General features: G+C 37.6%; 1 protein-coding gene across 2 annotated transcripts in view; it reads left to right on the top strand.

The window, feature by feature from the left end:
* The window catches only part of VTA1 (vesicle trafficking 1), a 66,427-nt gene that overhangs the window by 12,842 nt on the left and 31,805 nt on the right, over positions 1-21,780 (top strand). Inside the window, exons 1-5 of one of the 2 annotated variants that reach the window (XM_039529640.1) lie at positions 5,151-5,261; positions 7,605-7,699; positions 11,556-11,683; positions 12,897-12,972; positions 19,127-19,238. In XM_039529640.1, the coding sequence (XP_039385574.1) occupies positions 7,619-7,699; positions 11,556-11,683; positions 12,897-12,972; positions 19,127-19,238 (397 nt within the window). In that variant the 5' untranslated portion in view covers positions 5,151-5,261; positions 7,605-7,618. Of the gene's footprint in view, positions 1-5,150; positions 5,262-7,604; positions 7,700-11,555; positions 11,684-12,896; positions 12,973-19,126; positions 19,239-21,780 lie in introns of those variants that run through there. The other variant, XM_039529638.1, reaches the window with a different exon arrangement.

Below are 21,780 nucleotides of genomic sequence, written 5' to 3'. Positions count from 1 at the left end.
CTTCTAGATTTCTTCTCATCTTTGCTACATTCGCAGCATTGTCTGTGATAAAGCTACACTTTGATACTTCAATTTTTGTTCACAGTTTTATAGTTTTTACTGCTACTTCTTTTTAGTATTCTGCTGTATAGTCATTTCCTGATGTATCAATTGTTTCTGTAAGATAGAACTTCTGTAAAATAGAACATCTTCTGTCATCAGACAAATACAACAGGATCATTGTGTACATTTCTTCACCCATCAAGACTCAGATTAAGGCATTTCCCATCAGTGTTTTTTGCGCGCTGTTCAATTTCTTTCTCATACACTGTATCCAGCAAACTTCCAGCAGTGTCTGCTCTACTGGGTGGAGTGTAGCCTGGTCATAATGATTGAACCATGTCAATGAAATGTTTTGTTCTGAACAAGATGAAAGGGGGGAATTTGTTGCATAAATGAACCGAGCAATCTTTTCATCTATGGAGTTTTGCTAGAATTTGCTGGTCCTGATTACAACTCATCCATGGTTTTACTGGATGATGAAGACAGTACTTTTTGGATACTTTTTGGTAACTTACTGCTCATATGTGTTTAGTTGTAGTGCTGCTGATGGTACACATTGCAGATGGTGGACGTTCATAATCCCTTATGTCTAAGAAGGACCCTGAAACAAAATGATAAAGGAAGTCGCTCACTGAATATTACTCAGTGCACTGCTTAAAAAAAGTGATTGTAAATGCAAGATTCCTCCTAGTGCAAATGTTTGTAACACATTTTAAATTATAAAATTTATTCTAAACCAAGTTTTATAGGGAAGATAATAAATATACAGATTATCTAAATCTATTTAAACTCTTATCTCTAGCAGCATACCAAACAGGTTGGGGGAAAAAAGTGGTTTAAAAGTTAAAATTCATAAATGTCTAATAGAACTTTATTTTTAAACAGGAAATCTTCACCTATGACAGGGGTAAGCAACCTATGGCATGTGTGCCAAAGGTGGCATGTGAGCTGATTTTCAGTGGCACTCACACCGCCCGGGTCCTGGCCACTGGTCCGGGGGGCTCTGCATTTTAATTTAATTTTAAATGAAGCTTCTTAAACATTTAAAAAACTTTATTTACTTTACATACAACAATAGTTTAGTTATATTTTATAGACTTATAGAAAGAGACCTTCTAAAAACATTAAAATGTATTACTGGCACGCGAAACCTTAAATGAGTGAATACATGAAGACTCGGCACACCACTTCTGAAAGGTTGCCAAACCCAGCCTAAGATGTTTGATTATATTGAGCATTAAAAAATAATTTCAGAAGTCCAGCAGTAACTGGATAAATATTCCTAAAAAAAATTTACGTGCCAATTATATTTGCATACAAACATTTTGAAATTCATAAGTAAGTAATCCACCCAAAATGCAATTTTATTACAATAACTTGTCATAGATTATCATTTATTAGCATACTAGGACCTGGTAGGCAATCCATAAGAATGATGCAAAAATAAGTTTACTAACCAGTTGATTCAGATTGTTCAGGCATGTCCACATCATCATCTTCAGGTCATTTATTTCTGAGGAGTATTTTTCATTATGGTGTTTCATTCTGTCATTTAGGACTTGCACCTATTTGGCACATGTTCCTGTTTTACCCAATGGTAGAGGAGTTTCTTGAAAATCTTCCCGAGTAGGGTCTTTTTATGACCTGCAGCCAAGACAGTTTTTTCCTCTGGTTCCCAGGTGTTGAAATCAACACAAGAGGCTGCACTCTGAAGAATACTGTTCCTTCTTCCCACGGGGTCTTGCTTGAACACCAATATTGCTCCTTTTTTTTTTTTTTTTTGCTCACTTTGTTTCTTATCCCTTGTTATATAAACTGGATCCACCCCTCCCCAATTCTTCACCCTGGGGGGAAAAAACAAACTAACAACTATGGAAGATTTCTACTCGTGTAACCCACATGCATTTTGCACTGCAGTATTTTATTTGAGACAGAGAGGGCAGATGAGAAATTAATGGATCTCAGTTTGTTTGTATCTCATTCTGTGTACACATGCAAGGAGACGGAGCAAGGCCATTTACTTGAAGTGCCTAGAACCATCCAAAGCAAGAGCTTGTAGTTACTGGGCAGGTTAGTGCTCTTCCATTAACTGGAGAGTAAGCTTCTGTGGTGAGTTGACTCATAAATAGTCATAATTTTGAGAACTGAGCCTGTCAGGGACAAGCTATAAAATAGGAGTAAGAGACCGAGGTGGGCTCAATGGATGATCCTGATGCGATACAAGATGGGGGTCTCCTGGAGTCAGAGGCCAGGTCCCAATGTCCCCCACAGTATCAAGCCCTTACTACAGTATATGACCTGTTGTGCCATATTCTTAAAGCTTGAGCTCAGAAATTAGATGTTTTTCCTCTGATTTTTAATTTATTTAGAAAAGCATTCTTTAACTCAACATTTTTGATGGTGACAGTCATAGATTCAACATATTTATTAATATTTTAAGAGATTATAATAATGTCAGACCATAACATATTTTTATTAAATTCAGAATTCATTTTAAACAGATTTATTTTTAAAAAGAAAATCTCATTATAATTTACATAACATAAAAGTCAGAATTAAATTTAAAAAAATCCAACTTAATATATATATGTATATTTCTTTTAATCTACCCTCCTGGAGAGAGAACTATCTATTCGTCATTAACAATTCGGTCATCCCTCTAGGCCAGAGTAGAAGCATGTGGTGGGGCAGAATTAGAAGCTAGCAGCTACCAATAATATCGATTCTGTGGATAGAACTTCATTTGTTGCTATTTTATTTTTATTTAGTACTAAATTCATTTAAAAAAGAAAAAAAGTTTGTTATCCTGGCTGAAATCTGGAATAATTTACTATGTTATAGAAATGAATGTTATGCACAAATTAAAGACAAACTACTCACAGAGAAATTGTGCTGTGCATTAGCAAAGGAGGAATAAACTAGTATTGCGTGACACGAATAAAAGCAGAATAGTTTGTGTCAAAGCTCATTGTATAATTCCTTCCAGCACACCCACACTTAGTATTTACTGAACAAAGATTAAGGACAACAATTGAAACATAAATATTCGGTTGCTTGGAAAAACATTTTTGTGTGAATTATTACTTGCCAAGTCTTTATGACTTTGAAGATAAATGTCCTGTCTTAAAAAAATAAAAAAAAGTCAAGAAAAGAAATAGAAACAAACTGTTATTGATTAGTAAAACATATTTCTATCTTTGTGTATAAAAAAATTTAAAGCGATTTCAATGATACATTACTAGCAAGTACTCCTTGCAGTATTAAATGATGGTGGCAGTAGCTTACTCCACAACCCTTTCTTTACCTCTCCACCACCCCAGTCTCTGCATGTTGATTTAGTTTTGAGTAGACAAATTTGAGCTGCTAAAATATTTCATTAATTTTAAGAACATGGGAGCAAAGGTAATATAGTTTTGTAATTATATATTAAGCAAATTGCTTGATACAGAGGTGAGATTAGAAGTGAGTAATCAGCATCTTTTATTCATCTTCAGATATCTCACATCTGTATCACAAGTAGAAATGAAGATTTATAGGTCGCTTTTTTCTGACAAAGAATACCTAAGCGCTTCTAACAGTCCAGTTAAGACTTTGGAAATTTGTGTGTTCTTGCAGCTGGAATGTATACCTAACCATGGCTTTTATTTCAGAAGTTACAACTGCTTGGCTTTCTTTCCACTGAGTATATTTTTGATCAAAAAGTTAACATCAAGTGGCTGCCTTCATTTTAAGCCTAGCTCTTCAGTTTGCAGAGTATTATCGGTTCCTTTAAGGACAAGCACTAAATCATTGTTTCAAGTTTAACAGAAGAGAAGTAACTGGAAAATGAGCTTCATAATCATCTTGATGTAAAATGACATCTTGAGCCATTAAGCTCTTGTGTAAAGTGTTCTCATTGTTTTAAAAGGAGACATCTTTGGCTGAAATAATAGTTTTAATATAAAGCATAAGGAGGATCTAATTCTGTGCTGTATGTGGTATTAAGCAACTTAGCCTCCCTATGAGGCTATTAGGAATCAAACATTGTCAGACAAAACAGAATGTGTGTGACCTTAGCAAGTATCATAGCTATATGCTTTTGCAATATCACGGAAACTAAAATTTCTGGGTTTAAGGGAATGTAAACAATTCAGTCTATTTTCTTTAAGAAAAGAAATGAGGAAATATCATTGATTTATTAATGTTTGCGTTCCCTCAGCAAACTGGTGGGAAGAGGTAGGGATTTGGTTTCTCACTTGGGAGTTGCCCCTGAACATTGAGAACTCCTATCTTACTTAGCAATGCTTAGGGCCTAGTAAGTTTTGTCTTCTTGCTATTAGGTGTCTGTTAAAAAATTCAGTAAAGGAACAACCTGGACTTGAAAAGAAGAATTGGGCATCACTGCCTACAGCTCAGTGAAGATATCTGCTCGTTGTGCAATTGCAGTCAGAATAACAAATACGTGAAGCCCTTATCCTTCAAACACCTACACGCATGCTCAACCTCACTTTTGGACTGTAGAAAAATTAAGTATATTGTTGTGGGATCGGGACCTTAGTTTGCATCAGCAACCGGATGGAGAAAACATATAATGCTTATGGCTTACTCCCAACTGGAATACTTTGGTCATCCCTTCTTTAAAAGGATATTTCAGAGTGTTTCTAGGGCGGCGGGGGAGGAGGGCTAGAGAAGGGTCACAAAAATGATTAGAGGAATGGAAACACTTTCATATGAAGAGAAATTGAAAAGATTAGGTTTGTTTACCTTAGAAAGGAGACATCAAAAAAGTACATAAAACAATTAATGGACTAGAGGATGTATATGGGACATTTCTATTTTCTCCCTGTCTTAGAAGCAACAAATTCAAAAGTGAAAACCAAGAAATATTTTTTGCATAAATCTGAATTAGATCATCACTGATGTTAGAGTCCAAAAATTTAATAGAATTCAAAAAGAGCTTAGGTATTTATATGCATAACAAGAATATCCAGAGTTTTTATAGTTAATACAACAAATTTTAGAGGAGATATTAAACCTCATGCTACCAGGTTTTATGCCAAACTCTATTAAAAATGCAAGAGGTAGGTTATTCTGCATCTGCCTAACGCAGTGTTTCTTGTAAGCTCCTCTGAAGCCTCTGGTGCTGGCCATCATCAGAAATCACTGGACTAGTTGGTTTGTGGATCTGATCCAGTGTGGCGATTTCTATGTTCCTGTAACACAGCCATGAAGGGCAAAAAGTAGGGAAAAAATCTAGTGTTTTTTTAAAATGTATTTAATTGTATCTGGGACCACAAACACTAAAATGCCATAATCATATGGTTAGCCCTTACTGCAGGGCAGAGTTAAAGTTGTTTGGGTGCTTTACATGTGCTTATTTTAATATGTTTGGGTTTCTTTTAAGTATATCCTTAATTCTAAATTTTGTGGATTTGTAATGCCTGGTTTTAGGATAATTGCAGCACCTTGGAGAGTAAAAAAAACATATCTTTTGGACTGAAGTTCCTATTTAGTCTCAAAATTAGAACTTTGTTTTTGTTTTTTGTTTATTGTATTGTTGATTATACAGCTGTTAAGCTATTTTTTAAATTATCCAAATGTGTACAGGGAGGAGTCAGAAGGCAAAAGTACTTTATTTTTCATCTGCTAAAAAATGTTTCTTTCTTATGGTTAAATAACTCAGATTTATTTTAACATTTTAAAACTTGGCCAGTGCATGATCCTGAATAAGGAGTGCATACTTTATCTGGTTTGAAGAAATTTGGTTTTGAAATAATGTGTTATTTGGCCCATGTGAGGTACATTTCCTAAACTTTGGAAAGACTTACCAAATTGTGAGACTCATTGTTCAAACCTAATCACTGTTAGCCAACGTGATTCTGTTCTACTTCAGAATCACTGGAGGAAGCTTGGAGCCAGCAAGTTCAATATGCCCTCTAATTTATCTGCATTCAGAATGGAGTTGCGGGTTCCCTACCACAACCACTCTCAAGTCCCTCTGCCAGTTGCAAAATCAGCTTGTTACACCCAACCACCCTGCCCCTCTAGGCAATTTTATTGGATTTAATGTATTATGATGTGAAGGGGGGACAGATTGATAACTTCAGCATTAATTCACTGGAGTTGTTGAGGCAGTTTCCAATTTACTGTACATGTATTTTATGGTGATACTCACTTTATTATTATAAAATAAATGTTATATTCTTGCAACAAAATATCATGGCTAGATGACTCCACATACATTTAGTGACCCATTTACTTTTTAGTTTCAACCATTGTATGGGCATATCTTTTTTTTTTTTTTTTTTTACAAAGTCTCCACATTTCCTTCCTTCCTTTCCTCCCTCCCCCCTGCCAACATAACATAGACTTATTGGTTTGAGTTCCATGTTAAAAAAAAAAATGGGGAAAAGAACCTTTGAGTTTTTATCCTGTTACTGTGAAATAGATAAATAAGATAAACCAAGTGGAAAAATAAAATAAAATGGGGGAAATCTGGATTCTGTATCAACTACTGTGGATTGTGCTTTTTAAATTTTTACATAGTATAGGGCAGGGGTGGCCAAACTGTGGTTCGCAAGCCACATGTAGCTCTTTTACAGTTGGAGTGCTCCACGAGCTGCACTTTGTCCCTCCCCCCATTGTCCACCTACCAGACTGGGGGCGGGGAGCTCAGGGCTTCTGCTCTGCGTCAGGGCAGTGGGGCTTCAGCCCAGTCGGCATGCCTGCTGAGGCTTGGGGCTTCAGCCTTGTCATGAGCCTCCTGCATGGTGGAAGCCTTGTGTCCCAACTCTCAAACTTCTGAAGATTATCGTATAAAGAAGAGAGTCAGATAGTCAGTAAGTTTGGCCATCTCTGGTATAGAGCATAATTTCAAACCTTATTTTAGAATCATAGATTATTAGGGTTGGAAGGGACCTCAGGAAATCAGATACAGTAATTTCAGGGAAAGGGGTAACTTCAGAATACTTCTCTGGATAGAGAATCTGCATTTTGAGACTACAAAATGAAAATTCTTGTTTAAATTCCAAAAATATTAAAATTGGACAGGTTGGTTATACCTGTCAAACTTTAAATTTAATCCTATTAAATCAAGATTTTTTTAAAAAATAACTATTAGAAGAGAAATTTAAACTCTAAACCTATTAGTTAATTGGGATCAGCCCCTGACATACGCTATTCTTTCAAAAAGGGGGCCTCTTAATGAGGGAAATGGATCTATAACTCCTAATTATCACTCTAATTTGGATAAACTCTTATACCTAAGGGAGATGAAATAAGATGGTGTTTATTTACAAATGCTTCGTTATAGTTATATTTTAGGCCTCAGTCTGCAAAAACTTACTGATTGAAATCAATTGATTACTAAGTGCAAAAAGTGAAGCACATGCATAAATCTTTGCAGAATCCAGTTTGCCCGAAGTCTGCAATAACAAATGTACTTGAACACTCAATAGGGTTAGAGTTGTGATGTGAAAATGAAATTGTTTCTAAGAATATCTGGTTTTGGGGCAGAGAGAGAGACACACACACTTACTTACTTACTTAATTAGTGACCTTTTAATATTTTCTCTCCTTTTAAGGCCGTTTGTATGCTATGCAGACTGGGATGAAGCTTGACAGTAAAACCCCAGAGTGCCGCAAATTTTTATCCAAACTAATGGATCAATTGGAAACTGTAAGTAGTTGTGGGGTTGTTGTTTTTTTGCTTTACTATTACAGAATCTGCTACTACCTCACTTTTTAAAAAAATCATCTTTAAACAATTGGAGTTGCCTTTCCCTTAGCATTACTTAATGAAACAAACCTATAGGTGCAAGCATACTGTTTAATTGTTGTAATGTATTGTTTTTAAATTAGGTGACAGAAGGATTGAAAAGGGGGAGAGGGTCTACATATATTTACACAAACCTAACTGAAATCTAATACAAACAAAATGTTAACAGTAAAATTCCACGTGAAGTAAACATGTTACAATGATACTTTATTTAAACTCTACTGAGAAATTAGATGACCCAAGGATAGGATTTTCTAAAGTGCTCATTCATGGCATATCTTTTCTCCTACTGAAGTCAATGAGAGTTTTACCATTGACATCAGTGGATGTGGTTAACTCAGTGCTGACTCCTTTTGAAAATCTTACCCCAAATGTCTTGCTGGAAGGAATAAATCTCTTTCCATTCTGGTAAGATCAACTAACATAACAATCTAAAATGTTAAGATCTGTCGTAATTTCTGAACTCGATCAGTCAAGAATTCATAATGTGGCAACCTTAATCTTACTCACTTATTATGTAAATAATCATCTGAGCCTCTGAGAAGCAAGGACCAATACTGTGCAAAAGAAAAAAGTATCTTAAACTGAAGAGGAGTAAATTGGAAAAGGAAATGCATGGTTGAATACATCAATAAAGTTATAGAAACTGAATGCCACCTAATGACTTCTAATGTAAAATTCCTGTTGCCCTTCATAGAGTTGTCTTCCTTTCTTTCCTCCCTGGTGAAGGAAAGCTATGCTTGGAAAATATTTTTTTATCATAATCATGCCAGTTATGAAGGATATTGCAATGTGTCCTCAAAGTGGTTGTTTTTTGAGCTATTCTGATCTCTGATAACAAATCTTTGAACATGTAATGAAAATGGACTAGTAAGCAATGGAGGGAACACAGAAGTGAAGTGTTGATGGAAGTCTATCCCACTCTGCAGAGAGGCAACCCAAGATGGAGTATCTGCATTGTGTTTATGTTCTATCCTAGAATAGAGTGAATTGTGATAATTGAATCTGGAGGTGACTAATGCATGGATCACTGAGGCAAGAGCCTCATCTGGGAGTAAATAGTAAAGTTTACTAGCAAACTGCAGTGGAAGGAGGATTTTTTATTTATTTTTTTTAATACCACTGATACTATCTGATGCCTTAGCTTAGGGATGTGTTAAAGAGATTCACAAAGCATTACACTATTTGAATATGAAGCCAAGGACAATGTACCAGCTAGTTCTTCAAAGCATTTTTCTTACCAGCACTGCCTCAGTCTTGTCTACGTTCAGTCTGAGCTAGCTGTTAATTCAGTAGCTCCTGTCTTGTTGGCATAATGACATTTTTGCACAGCTTTTATCTTTCAAAAATGCTATATACAGGAAAGTGTCATTGACATGTTGGCATTGGAGCCTGTTGTATTTTGCCACATCTTCAAATGGTCTTATGGGGGAAAAAAAGGGGGAGATGAAATAACTTTTGTGTCTCGGAGAAGAGCAATTTCCCATCACCACTCTCTGAATCCTTTTGGAAATGAGTGACTGGAGCAGTAGTACTACACCATCTACTTCAGCTGTGTTATCTAGGTGGTCCAATAGCTCCGTTTGGTTCAGGTCCCTTCCAACCCTAATAATCTATGATTCTAATTAATCTATATCTGAAAAAAGGTCAAATAATTTGAGCACTGAGATGTGGCCTCTACCCATTGCCATAAGAAGTTGTCTCCATGGTGTTGCCCCTGTCTGAAGCTCAGCTGTGGAGAATCGAGGATGTTGCACATGTCATTTTTTGTTAGTTAATTGTTGCCCTTTTCTCTCTTTTGCCTAGGAATGGGAGGCTGGAGACAGAACTATAGTTGGAAGGTTCTTAAGCATCAGATTTTTTTTTTTTTTTTAGTGCTTGCACAGGCAAGCATTTTTGGGTAATTTGTCATTTTAGCTTCTCTGAAAGAGGCGTTGATGATTTGTTAACAACAGGCATAGTTGTTTTTCACTAGCCAGCAGAAGCACAGAAATGTCTTTCTGGTCTGGTTTAAATATTCCTCAGGGCTTTTTGAGCTTTTGTGGATGTGATAGGTCAGACTTTGTCACGGGTGGTGAGGGTACAAACAGTTATCATGCTTAGTCAAATGCAGATGCTGTATAACTGTAAAAGTAACATGGCTTAAAGAATAATAACTGAACTGTCTGGAAATTACCAGGAACAAAATTTCTTATGAAAATCATTATTTTGTAAATAATCATGATTAATTTTTATTTAATACTGTATATTTGTTACTGCATTATAAAATATTTTACATATATTGTGTGGATATGCCTTTGCATTAGATAATTGTATTATCTTACATGGTTCTAGCAAAGTAAATCCATTGTGAATGCTTTTAGGTTTGAATTATAAACCATAATTTAGTACATAATGTTCAACCTCAGCACTACAATGCTCTCTGGGGAAGAATTTCAAAGGCATAGCTTTAGATACCTAATTCCTATTGACTTTCAATGAGAGTTAGGCACCTGTGTGCTATTTGAGCCTTTGAATATCTATTCCTTTATATTGGAGTACCTTTATTAATACCTTTATATGTAAAATCTTGGCTAAGGAAATCTGCATGAAATGACAGAGTTCATCTTCAATAAATAAAATCATGACTACAAGTTCGCATATTTTAGGTCAAATATAAGTCTGACAAAATTACTTACAAATAATGATAATTCACTGGGAAGAAAAATAAGCTTTCTCAAATACCAGTTGTTTTGTAACGTAACTATGACGATAATCATGTTTAATTTACCTTTGTAAAGAGAGAGAACTATTTGCGATAATGTTTACATTTCAGGTCTAAACTCTCGAGGGACTGTTTTGGGGTATTTTGTGTGCTTTTTACATTGCTGTAGGTGTTCCTAATATTATAGATGTCTAGCCTGTAAAATTAAACTTTATTCATGTGCACCCTTTGAAAAAAGAAATATCATTCAAAGTTTACAATTTTTGGCAGTATAGAAGTTGTAGGTTTGTACTATGTGTAGTATTCCTATTTTTTGTTCTGTAAGGATAAACTGAGATTTCTTTAAATGCAAACAGTAAGTCTATTCAGGAACCTTACATCCACCTGTTGTAACTGTACCAGTGTTATTTACTTTGCGGATTTTATTAGGAAACCTGAGGCTTCTTGTACTCTGTAACATCTTTGAAAAGAGGTCTTTGAATTGCAGTTCACTGCTTAGACTGAGCATTCCAGTAAATATTTAGGTCATTAGAGCAGTCTGGTTAGAGCTGGGACTTCCTTTTCATTAGATCTGAGTTTTTATTAAATACTATAATGTGCAGCACAAAAATGTTTTGTAAGACATAAAAAATATATAGTCACACTGATCTACAGTGTGACTCTATGAAACACACATTATGAATTGGGTAGTGTTCAATCCTTACTCAGAGTTCAGAACATATGGTCTTTCAGATAGTGGAAAAAATGATGTACAGTACTTTAGATATTCCTTCCCAGCAACATGTGTGCATATTTCTTTCAGTATTTCTAAAGACCATTGTGAAGAATGTTTCGATGTTAATACACATAGTTCAGAACTATTAGTTCATAATATTTTCTCCCCAAAAGGCTGCGCTCTGTCATAATATAAGAAACTGAACTGAAGTTGTTAATCATGTCTCTGTGTTTAATTGCATCTGGATTGTTTTGAATTAGCAAACTGATCCTATGTCCTTGAAATTCAATTGCTGGGAACTAGTCAGTAACCAGATATGTATTTTTAACTTGCTTCAGATGAAAAAGCAGCTGGGTGATAATGAAGCTATTACTCAGGAAATAGTTGGCTGTGCCCATGTGGAGAACTATGCTTTGAAAATGTTTCTATATGCAGACAATGAAGATAGAGCTGGGCGATTTCACAAGTAAGTGAAGAATGAAAGCTAATGGCTGAAAGTATCTTTTGTCTTCATTACCTAATCTAAGTAATAAATCTAGAGTCCAGAAATTCAGATATCCAAACTCTGTCGTTCTTTCCTGATTTATGGAAAAAACATTGGGTTGTCATCTGCTGATTGCTCTTGGTGGTGTTTTTAAACCTGTTCGTCACTACCCCTTAAAGCTACCATTATAAAATGGCTAGTGTCTCTGAATGGCTTTCAATACATAATGCCTTATTTTTTTGGCAAATTATGTACCTCATTTTGAAAACAGCCTTATATTGACCTAAGAAGAGAGACTCCTGAGACCAATACTGAATCATCGTCATCAAACATGACAAAAGTATTTCTACGGCTGTACTACAAAAATATCTATGATGACACATCACTAATGTGGTTTGATTTATGGTATTACTAGAAAATAATAATAATAATGGGTAATTATTTTTATGAAAGTACATTAGAATGTCTTACGAATTGGCATATACAGAGCAAAACTCCAGATCAATTTTGAAAAAAATCTGTATTTTGCCTTATAGTTAAAGGGGTATTATCAATTTAAATTGACCCCTAGATCCAAATATTGTGGATAAAGTTTTTTAAACTGTTCATTTATTGTAAATTTCAGTGACAATTGTTTTTTTAACAAATAAACATTTCCCTGTAGTGTTTGATGATAGTGTTATGACAAAGTTAAGGTTAGTGACTTTGACTATAAACAAAAGTGAAACTGATTTAATTATTTTTCATTGTCCAATCTGAAAGAAACATCAAAGCTCAAATAATAAGGAAAATTATTTTAATCATGTGGTATTAGTAGCAAAGATTAGAAATTTGAGTGGAGGGATTACAACATATAATTTTAAAGTTTATAGTATCTCCTTAACTCATTTTTTAAGCACCAATAAGTCTTAATATTGCTATGGTACTACATGTCAAATAGTTCCTTATTCAGTTTGTCTGTGTTATTGTTTTAAGACTTTATTATTAAAGTAATAGTTATGTAGGACTATCCAGATTAAACTCATTGAAAAAAATGAATATACACCTGACTTCAATGAACAATTGCAACAACTAAGACATGAATTGACAAATCTACTTTGAGATTTTTAGGCCTAAAAATACTTACCTTTAAAACCTAATACTAGTGATATTCATCATAAGAAACTAAAGTTAGCACAATGTTTGTTTCTTGTAGAAACATGATAAAGTCCTTTTATACTGCAAGTCTCCTGTTAGATGTTTTGTCGGTATTTGGGGAGCTCACTGAAGAGGTAAGTTACACAGGTATACAGTATATCATTGATTGCTTCTTTCCAGCTATGACACAAAGTCATGGTTTTAGTCTGTTAAAGCTTTGTTCTACCGTTTGGCTCTCAGTATATTAGCTGTTAATTGTGAATGTCAGTGTAGATGGGTTTTATTGCCATCTACAGCTTCACTCTTGTGATCATAGGATCTAGAGGGAATCACATCCGGTATTTCCTCCATAAGTGTAATATACAGGTTGTGTGTTTTGTCCTTTATGCATAGAAATTTTATAGCTATACAAGTGTTTATCAGTTAGTAATTAACATAATGTGCATTTACATGGGGAAGAAATATTGCACCAGCTAGAGGGAGGGTCGCATGGGGAACTGGGGAGGGAAAATGGGGAAGCCTAAGTCCTCTTCCTTCTCTCCCATTTAAAGAAAAGCGCTTCTCACCACTGATAATTGAGGTTGCACTATATAAAGTTTAAAGTACAATATACATTTTTTGGTGCAACAAATAGATATCTTTTAAAAAGTGATGTTTGATGTCAGCAAGTACCAAAGTTCAGTTCACAAATGTACTGCTAATGTCATGAATTGTCACTTTATAAGTATGTTGAGCACCACCAGGACTAGTTTCTGGAAAGCCAATTCTAAACTAAAAATTGCAAGTAACTAAAGTAGACTTTGGTCTAGCCACTTTTTACAGCAGATTGCTTATTCAGACAAAGACTTCAGACCTGGCTGAATGGGATGACAGTATGCCTGGTAAAAATGAGAACAACCACCAGGACTACTTTAAAGTAAGGATGTCTGCCAGTGGTAGAGTCACCTGCTCTTTCTTACTCTTGCAGCAGGAGATTTAGACTGGAACATACCGGAGCAGATAAAGTCTAAACAAGATGTTTCATGTTCTTCTATTCCTTTTCTAGAACATAAAACTGAAGGTATTTCTGCAGAATTTACTGAATTAGGGTCCTGATGGAAAAGTGTGACAAAAAGGTTGAAATCTTTGGACAGTGAGATAAAAAGAGAGCCATTGCAGACTAGCACAGGCAGATTTCACATCTAGTCAAAGGCAGTTTAGAATACCTGGACGATCAAAATAAGATGCTGAAATGTTAAACCACTTGGTGTCCTAGCAGCAGAAGGATATGTGGTCTTAGTAGCATTTGTGGAAAAACTAATGCCAGAAGTTCTGAATGGGGATGGGATAGAACCTATCCAAATGGAAATTGGCAAAAATTTTCAGTCAGGAAGTACCACAGCTATACTCTGACTAGAGGGTTCAGAGTAAAATGATGCTTGCTGTGATCTTTCTCAAAGATAGTTGATAATGGTCATTTGTTCTCCCCTGCCCCCAGATTTTAGCCCAGCTATGCTAGTTAGGAGAAGGGATTTAGCTTCACTTAGGGCTTAAACCCATGGAAGAATGCCCATTGACAGCAATGAAAACTGAATGGGTCCCTTAAAGAACTTGGTAGACAAAGGTGCTTTCACACAAGAAGCTGGATTCTAAGTTTACATTACCATCTGACCTGCATCTAATCAGAACTAATCAACACTGTTCAAACTGCAGTTTTTAATCTTCTAAAATCCAGGTGCTTGGAACATTGTTCCCCCTAGTAGCAGATGGAAATCAATAATTACATCTTTTTATGTCACACCCCAAGATGTAAGGTCAAACCTGTCTTTCAGACTCCGATTGTTTCCATCAAGTGGAAGATTCAGTTGTCCTTACAAGTTTGTGGCCTGAAGAAGGGCTTTGTGTAAATTCAAAAGTTTGTCTCTCACCAACAGAAATTGGTTCAATAAAAGATATTACCTCAACACCTTGTCTCTCTAATAGCCTGGGACCAACACAATTACAACACTGCATATAGAAGAATAGATAGTAAAGGTCTCTGAGGCATAACAAAGGCTAAAGACACACTTTTGAAAGAATCATATGAGGGACAATCCTTGGGCTCTTGAGACGATGTAAACTGTACATCCTTAGCTGACAACCAACGTGACTGACTCCAACAAGGATTCCAGACCCTACTTGCTCACATGATCAGTCTCCTATGCAGCCAGACTGTTTGGGGGCTTCTAGCCTGGGTTCTGTGTTTGCACGCCCAGCACAGGAAAGAGGAGGAGGAATAGGGGTATCAGAATCTAAAGAATCCCAGCACTCGGAGGAAGCTGGAAAGCAGAAGCACCCAGATGCAAGGTAACTGCTCTGGAAGGCTGCAAAGCCTCTAGCCCCATAAATTCACATTTCCAGTTGCCCTCCAGCCCATCCCCTACACCCAAGGACTCAGGTTACACAGTTTCATCTGCTCAGGGGCTAGAGCGAGAGCGCAAGCAGCCCTTCCTGTGACTTAAGTTGTCAGGCTGGGTATAGGGGAAAGCAGCCAGGCAGACTTCTCTCCTTTCACATTCCAGATTTGGTACGAAGAAGAAAAGGAGCCTGTGCTGCCAAGACCCCCTCCTGCCAGGGAAGTCTCATGCCAGAATATCCCTAACCATAGGCATGCGCAGCACATTTCATTAGGGTGTGCACCCAGGGAAATTTTTTTTTTAAAAGGCGAAAATCATGGAGGGGGTGCAGTGTGCAGGAAGGGGCTCAGGGCAAGGGATTGGGGCAGAGGAGGGGCGCGGGGTGCAGGAGGGGGCTCAGGGAAGGGAGTTGAGGTATAGGAGGGGGCTCAGGGAAGGGGGTTGGGGTGCAGGAGGGGTGCGGAGTATGGGAGGGGGCTCAGGGCAGGGGTGCAGGGTGCAGCAGGGCTCAGGGAAGGGGGTTGGGTGTGAGGTGCAGGCAGGGGCTTAGGGCAGGGGTTGGAGTGCATGGGGGTGTGGGGTGCAGCAGGGGCTCAGGGCAGGGGTTGGAGTGCAGGAGGGTGCCAGGTGCAGGCAGGGGGTTTAGGGCAGGGAATAGGGGTGTGGGGTGCAGACAGGGGGCTCGGCAGGGGGTTGGGGTGCAGGAAGGGTGGGGGGGGTGGCCGGGGGCTCAGGGCAGGGAGTTGGGGGTGGGGTGCAGGAAGGGGCTCAGGGCAGGGGGTTGGGGTGTGAGGTGCAGGCAGGGGCTTAGCAGAGAGTTGGGGTGCATGGGGGTGCAGGGTGCAGGCAGGGGGCTTAGGGCAGGGGTTTGGGGTGCACATGGCTGTCAAAACATGTGGTGTATCTCATCCAGTGCACTAAATGTCTCAATAACAACTATGTGGGTGAAACAAGACAATCATGATGCTCTCAAATGAACTCACACAGGAAAATGATAAATGAAAAACACACCATATCACCTGTGGATGAACATTTTTCATAAAAAGCAGTCACTCCTATATCTGACCTTTCATATGCAAAGGAAACCTGCACATCACTTTCAAAAGAGGAGCATGGGAGCTTAAGTTCATAACTTTGCTAGACATTAATAATTATGGTCTTAATAAAGACACTGAATTTATGGCTTATTACAACAATCTGCAATCCACTAACCCCCACTTTTTGTCCTATGACTATCCCTTAAAATATGTGCTAACTACTTATGCTAATCTATCTTTTCAATCTTGTATTTAGCTGTGACACTCTTAGTATGGACAAGTGTACATTACAAATTTACATCGGGGCAGCTGCCCCTGTAGCGTCTGGTGAAGATGATCTAAGCTGAAAATAACTCCACCTCCATGAGAGGTGGTAGCTATGTCAGTGGGAGAAGCTCTCCCACCAACATGGCACTGTCTGCACAAGGGGTTAAGATCGATATAACTACATTGCTCAAGGCTGTGGATTTTTCATGCCGCTGAGTGACACAGTTATACTGAAGTAAGGAGACCAAGCCTACCTTTCCCAGACTTGAAGAAGAGCTCTGTGTAAACTCAAAAGCTTGTGTCTCTCACCAACAGAAGTCGGTCCAGTAAAAGATATTACCTCGCCCACTTTGTCTCTCTAATATCCTGGGACTGACATGGATACAACAACACTGCATACATTCTTAAATAAGTCCATCTTCAGAATAGGGCATTTCCTGCAGGTCGGACTAGTTGCAAAAACTAGGGCCACTGCTTTCACCTGACCTATCCAAGCACGCAACTGGACAAAGACCAGCTAAAATATGAAAAGCATTATCTAATTTAATGTCACTGACGTCTGACTGATTCACAACTGATAGTGCTTTGAATATAAAAATATAGCTTTGGTTCTCTATTTATCACATCCCCAGAATCATGAATGAAAACCTCAGGAAGGACCATAAAGCGTAGATTAAAAGATGTGTACAGTCTGCTCTGTGCCAGATTACCTGTCTTCCCCAGGCATTTATAGCCCCATGATTGTCTCCAAATATACTGACCAGCAACACCTTGCCAATATGACATGGTCTTGAGTGGAAAGCATACTCCAAAGCTGGGACGAATCATAGAGCAAAATGAAAAGGATGTTGCCAAATCTAATTTTGATCTATTGGATTGGCAGAGTTACTCCAATAATCTCCTCACTCCTACTGCACGTGCGCGTGCGCGCTCACAAACACACACACAGACACAGAGAGAGAGATCCAGTCCAATCCACTGAAATAGGTAATCTCAGATCTGACCGAACCTATGGTTGGGCCATTCCTAACAAAATTCCACCCATCTTAAGTGAATGTCTATAACTGATCATCTTTCCTAACCCACCAAGATTTCTCCGGTAAATTGGAAATCTTTTTTTGTAATTTAAAAAAAAATCTATTGCATCCATCCAAGGGGAAATAAAATAGCCCAGATATTTTTCATTTTATCATATTATACTCCGTTCTAAATTTGCCTGAAATATAAATAGACCTCTTACACCAGTTCTAACCTCCACTTAATTCTGTGAAATTGCACCCTTTTGTACCAGGTTTGAATTTGTCACTTAAATTTGAAGGTCTTTTGGCTCCTCTAGTTTATTTTGGCCATATGTACGATTCGATTACTGATCTGTAAAAGTGACAAGTGAGAGTGCTCACTGTCTTCTTTCTGTAGGTCATTCTGATCCCATTTTTGCAATGGTTGAAGTCAGTAAAACCCTTAAATTACCTTAATCACTCCAACGTTCATTTTGGGGAAAAACAGGAATCTGTAAAGGCCCTTGATGAGAGGTTTTTCTGGCGGTTCCTGTTTCCCAGAAACAGAAGGTGGCCAAAAATAAGGTAAGGATTTTAAAATATTGACATTCTAAATTTTCCTTCCTTATTTTCTCAATTCCAAACTGTTTTTATGAAGATGGAATTGGAAAGCCTGCCAGCAGCTGAGTATGAACTTTCACTTGTCACTTTCACTGCTCAGCAGTCATCCAGCTTCAGAAAAATGCCAGTTTTGCCAAAACTAGCTACAGACTCTCTTCAAAAGAGTTATTTTAAACTCTTTTTGAAGATATAAATATTTGTTAAACCCCTGGTACTCTTATTTCTCTGTTGATTGAAGGTATTTTGCCATTGATCTTGTAACACACAATTCACTAAAAGTTGATTTTGTCACTGTTCTTATGTACAGAGATTATAAAATATAATCAACTATATATAACAAAGCGGCTGTTCCATCTATTCATTTTAGCTCCATTATAAGACGCTAAGGTAAACTTTACAGTGTCTTTCTAATGGCACCAGAACTTCTAGATGAAACTATAACCTCTTTTATACAAACATGATTTTAAAGCTCTATTTGGAATTTTAAATTTTATATCTTATAAAAATTCCAGTATTACTGGTTAGAGATGAGTTATTTGAATTTAGTAGAGATATGAAATCTTAATCAAATGATCTTCTGAAATGATCAAAGTGTAAAATTTACTTCACTATGTGGACTGTTACAAAACACCTATCAATTTTTAGTACTCAGAGAGCTGTCCATTATACTAGATGACTAGGGTGTCTGTTTTACTTATCTTGAAGTGTTGCATTAATTGAAGACCTCCCACATTATCACCTATTGCTGAGATCCCATGTAAGAGCTTGTCTTTATTAGTTCCCTGGTTTACTTACTTGAATAGTTGTTTATTGTAGTATCAGGTAATTGCAGAGAAGGTTATTGTAACTTTTTTTTTCATTCTGAGAGAGGAGTGGAAAATCTAAATCCTGCTTAAAATAGAAGGTTAAAGACCAGTGTATTTTCTTAATCTGTGAAATCACACAAATTAATTTAGAGTACATTTTGACATATTTTTTAACCTCCCCCAGAATGTTCAGCACAGAAAATATGCCAGATGGAAGGCAGCATATATTCATAATTGTCTAAAGAATGGAGAGACTCCTCAACCTGGACCGATTGGAATGGAAGACGAAGATGATGGTATGCACATTGCTATTTCAAATAAAGTAATATTAACAGGTTGGATGGGCTAGTGAATTAAAGTGAATATTGTTATGTATATTTCTCCAAAGGGAACTTAATATCATCACTTTCCTGCTTAGGTGAATGTTTCACAGTAATTTTCTGTTTTTCTTTTCTGTGCCAGACATCTTTATGATTTTCATTGGACTTTTCTCTTGACTGGTAACACTAAAAAAAATCTTGCTTGTATATGGAATGTTGTGATTTTGGATAAGTGGCAACTATAAAATAAATAAAGATAATGAAACTCATTTCATAAATGTCTCAAGATGGAATTTAATAATTTTCAGAAGCAAAAGGCCTGGTAAATTAATCCTCTATACCACATACCCTCTTTGACTCTAAAGCAAATCTGCAGTTGGAAGGTAGTCAAGTAGCAATGTAAAGTTCTGAATCTGTTGGTACAGGATGTGTACTAAGGTTTTGGGCTCTATACCTGGCTCTGCCATAGACAATACAGTTCTTTTCTGAAAAGTGATTCTAAAAATATTATCTCTAGACTTATGTGCTTCAATTTAATTTAAAATGTGTTAAGCATTAGGAAATAGACATATACTATAGTGGATCTGGTTCTCAACCTTTCTGAACCATGATCTCATGCTTTGGCGATCTCCTTCCCATCTAATCAAAGAAAAGGAGGGATGGGCACGACTTCCTGTTTGAGAAGAGATCAGACTGTTGGTCCTTCAGATACAATATGCTGCTTGAGGTAGTGGCAACTAGCTGATGCCATGAAGAAAAACAGAAAATAGGAATATAAGAACTGCCGTACCAGATGAGATCAGTGGTTTGTTTAGTTAAGTTTCCTATTGTGAACAGTACTAGATGCTTCAGAGAAAGGCACAAGAAATGCTGTAGTAGTGATCATAGAATAATCTGCTCTCAGGGAACATTTTGTCCAAGTTCTCTTGAATAACAGATTGGCTTATGCCCTGAAATCTGAGAGTTTATATCTCGTCCAAAAATACATGTGTGCCAGAGTTGTACAAGGAAAATGGGATGAGTGATACATGTAGCAATCAGCTGATATCCTATTGCATTTTTTAGACTGATACCTCTGGGTATCCATTTTTTAAAATAATCTCTTGTAGTTTACACCTTACTTGGTACTGTTTATGGTGTTTGCAGGCTTTCTGTTTAAAAAAAGAACAGGAGTACTTGTGGCATCTTAGAGACTAACAAATTTATTTGAGCATAAGCTTTCATGGGCTAATTAAGAGACATTAAATAAAATGAGGTATTATCAGCAGGAGAAAAAAAACTTGTAGTGATAATCAAGGTGGCCCATTTTAGACAGTTGACAAGAAGGTGTGAGGATACTTAACATAGGGAAATAGATTCAATATGTATAATAACCCAGCCACTCCCAGTCTCTATTCAAACCCAAGTTAATGGTATCTAGTTTGCATATTAATTCAAGCTCAGCAGTTTCTCATTAGTCTTTTTTTTTTTTTTTGTTTTCTGTTGCTACTTCCACCTTTTCATGTTCTCTATATGTATTATATTTTCTTACTATATTCCATTCATCTGATTCAGCACGGGGCCATGCAGTTCCAAATCCAAAAAGAGTTCAGCCTGGAGACAAATCTGTTCTATCAGACTCTGTTCCACTCAGGCTATGATAGACAGAGGCCACAGCAGGGACTCAACGCAGTGCTGCGTGACAAGCGTGCCGGAGCCAGAAGAATCAAATGGATGCTCAGGAGGAGAGAGAGAGGACTGAGGACTCCACAGTATCCCACAGTTCCTCTCCAAACATTGTCGCCAGTGGTTCAGGAATATGTCCTCAATTTGCCCCAGAAAAGGGGAAAAAATCGTTTCTCGCCTCTTTTCAATGTCACCGTATGTCTACTGGATGCTGCTGGTAGACGGGGTGCTGCAGCGCTAAACAGCAGCATCCTCTCCCCTCCCCTCCCTGGTGGCAGACGATACGGTGCAATATGACTGATAGCCATCCTCGTCATCATCCTGTGAGTGCTCCTGGCTGGCCTCGGTGAGGTCGGCTGGGGTCACCTGGGCAAAAATGCTTTAAGTTTGAGCTTTGTGTCCTGGAGATTCAGTCCTGGCAGATGGTGCAATAGGGCTGGTAACAGTCCTCATCATAGCAGCTGGAGGCTGAGCTCCTCTCCCCTCTCCCCCTTTCATGTCTAATGGAGGTTCTGGACTATCATAGCAGCGGGAGGCTGTGCTCCTCTCCCCCCACACCCTTTAATGAATAATGGAGATGTCCTGCCTGGAATATCATAGCAGCTGGAGGCTGCCTCCCCCTCTTTTTATCTCACTAAAAAGTCAGTGTTTCTTATTCCTGCATTCTTTATTACTTCATCACACAAATGGGAGATAACTGCCACGGTAGCCCAGGAGGGGTGTGGGAGGAGGGAAGCAATGGGTGGGGTTGTTGCAGGGGCACCCCCTAGAATGGCATGCAGCTCATCATTTCTGCGGGATATCTGGGGCTCTGACCCGAAGCGGCTGTGCTCTCTGGTTCTCTAGTAGACTT

Source organism: Mauremys reevesii, linkage group 3, assembly GCF_016161935.1.
Source record: "Mauremys reevesii isolate NIE-2019 linkage group 3, ASM1616193v1, whole genome shotgun sequence".
Classification (NCBI taxonomy): Eukaryota; Metazoa; Chordata; order Testudines; family Geoemydidae; genus Mauremys; species Mauremys reevesii.
The sequence above is the reverse complement of the archived record's forward strand: the minus strand, read 5'-3'. Positions and strand labels throughout refer to the sequence as shown.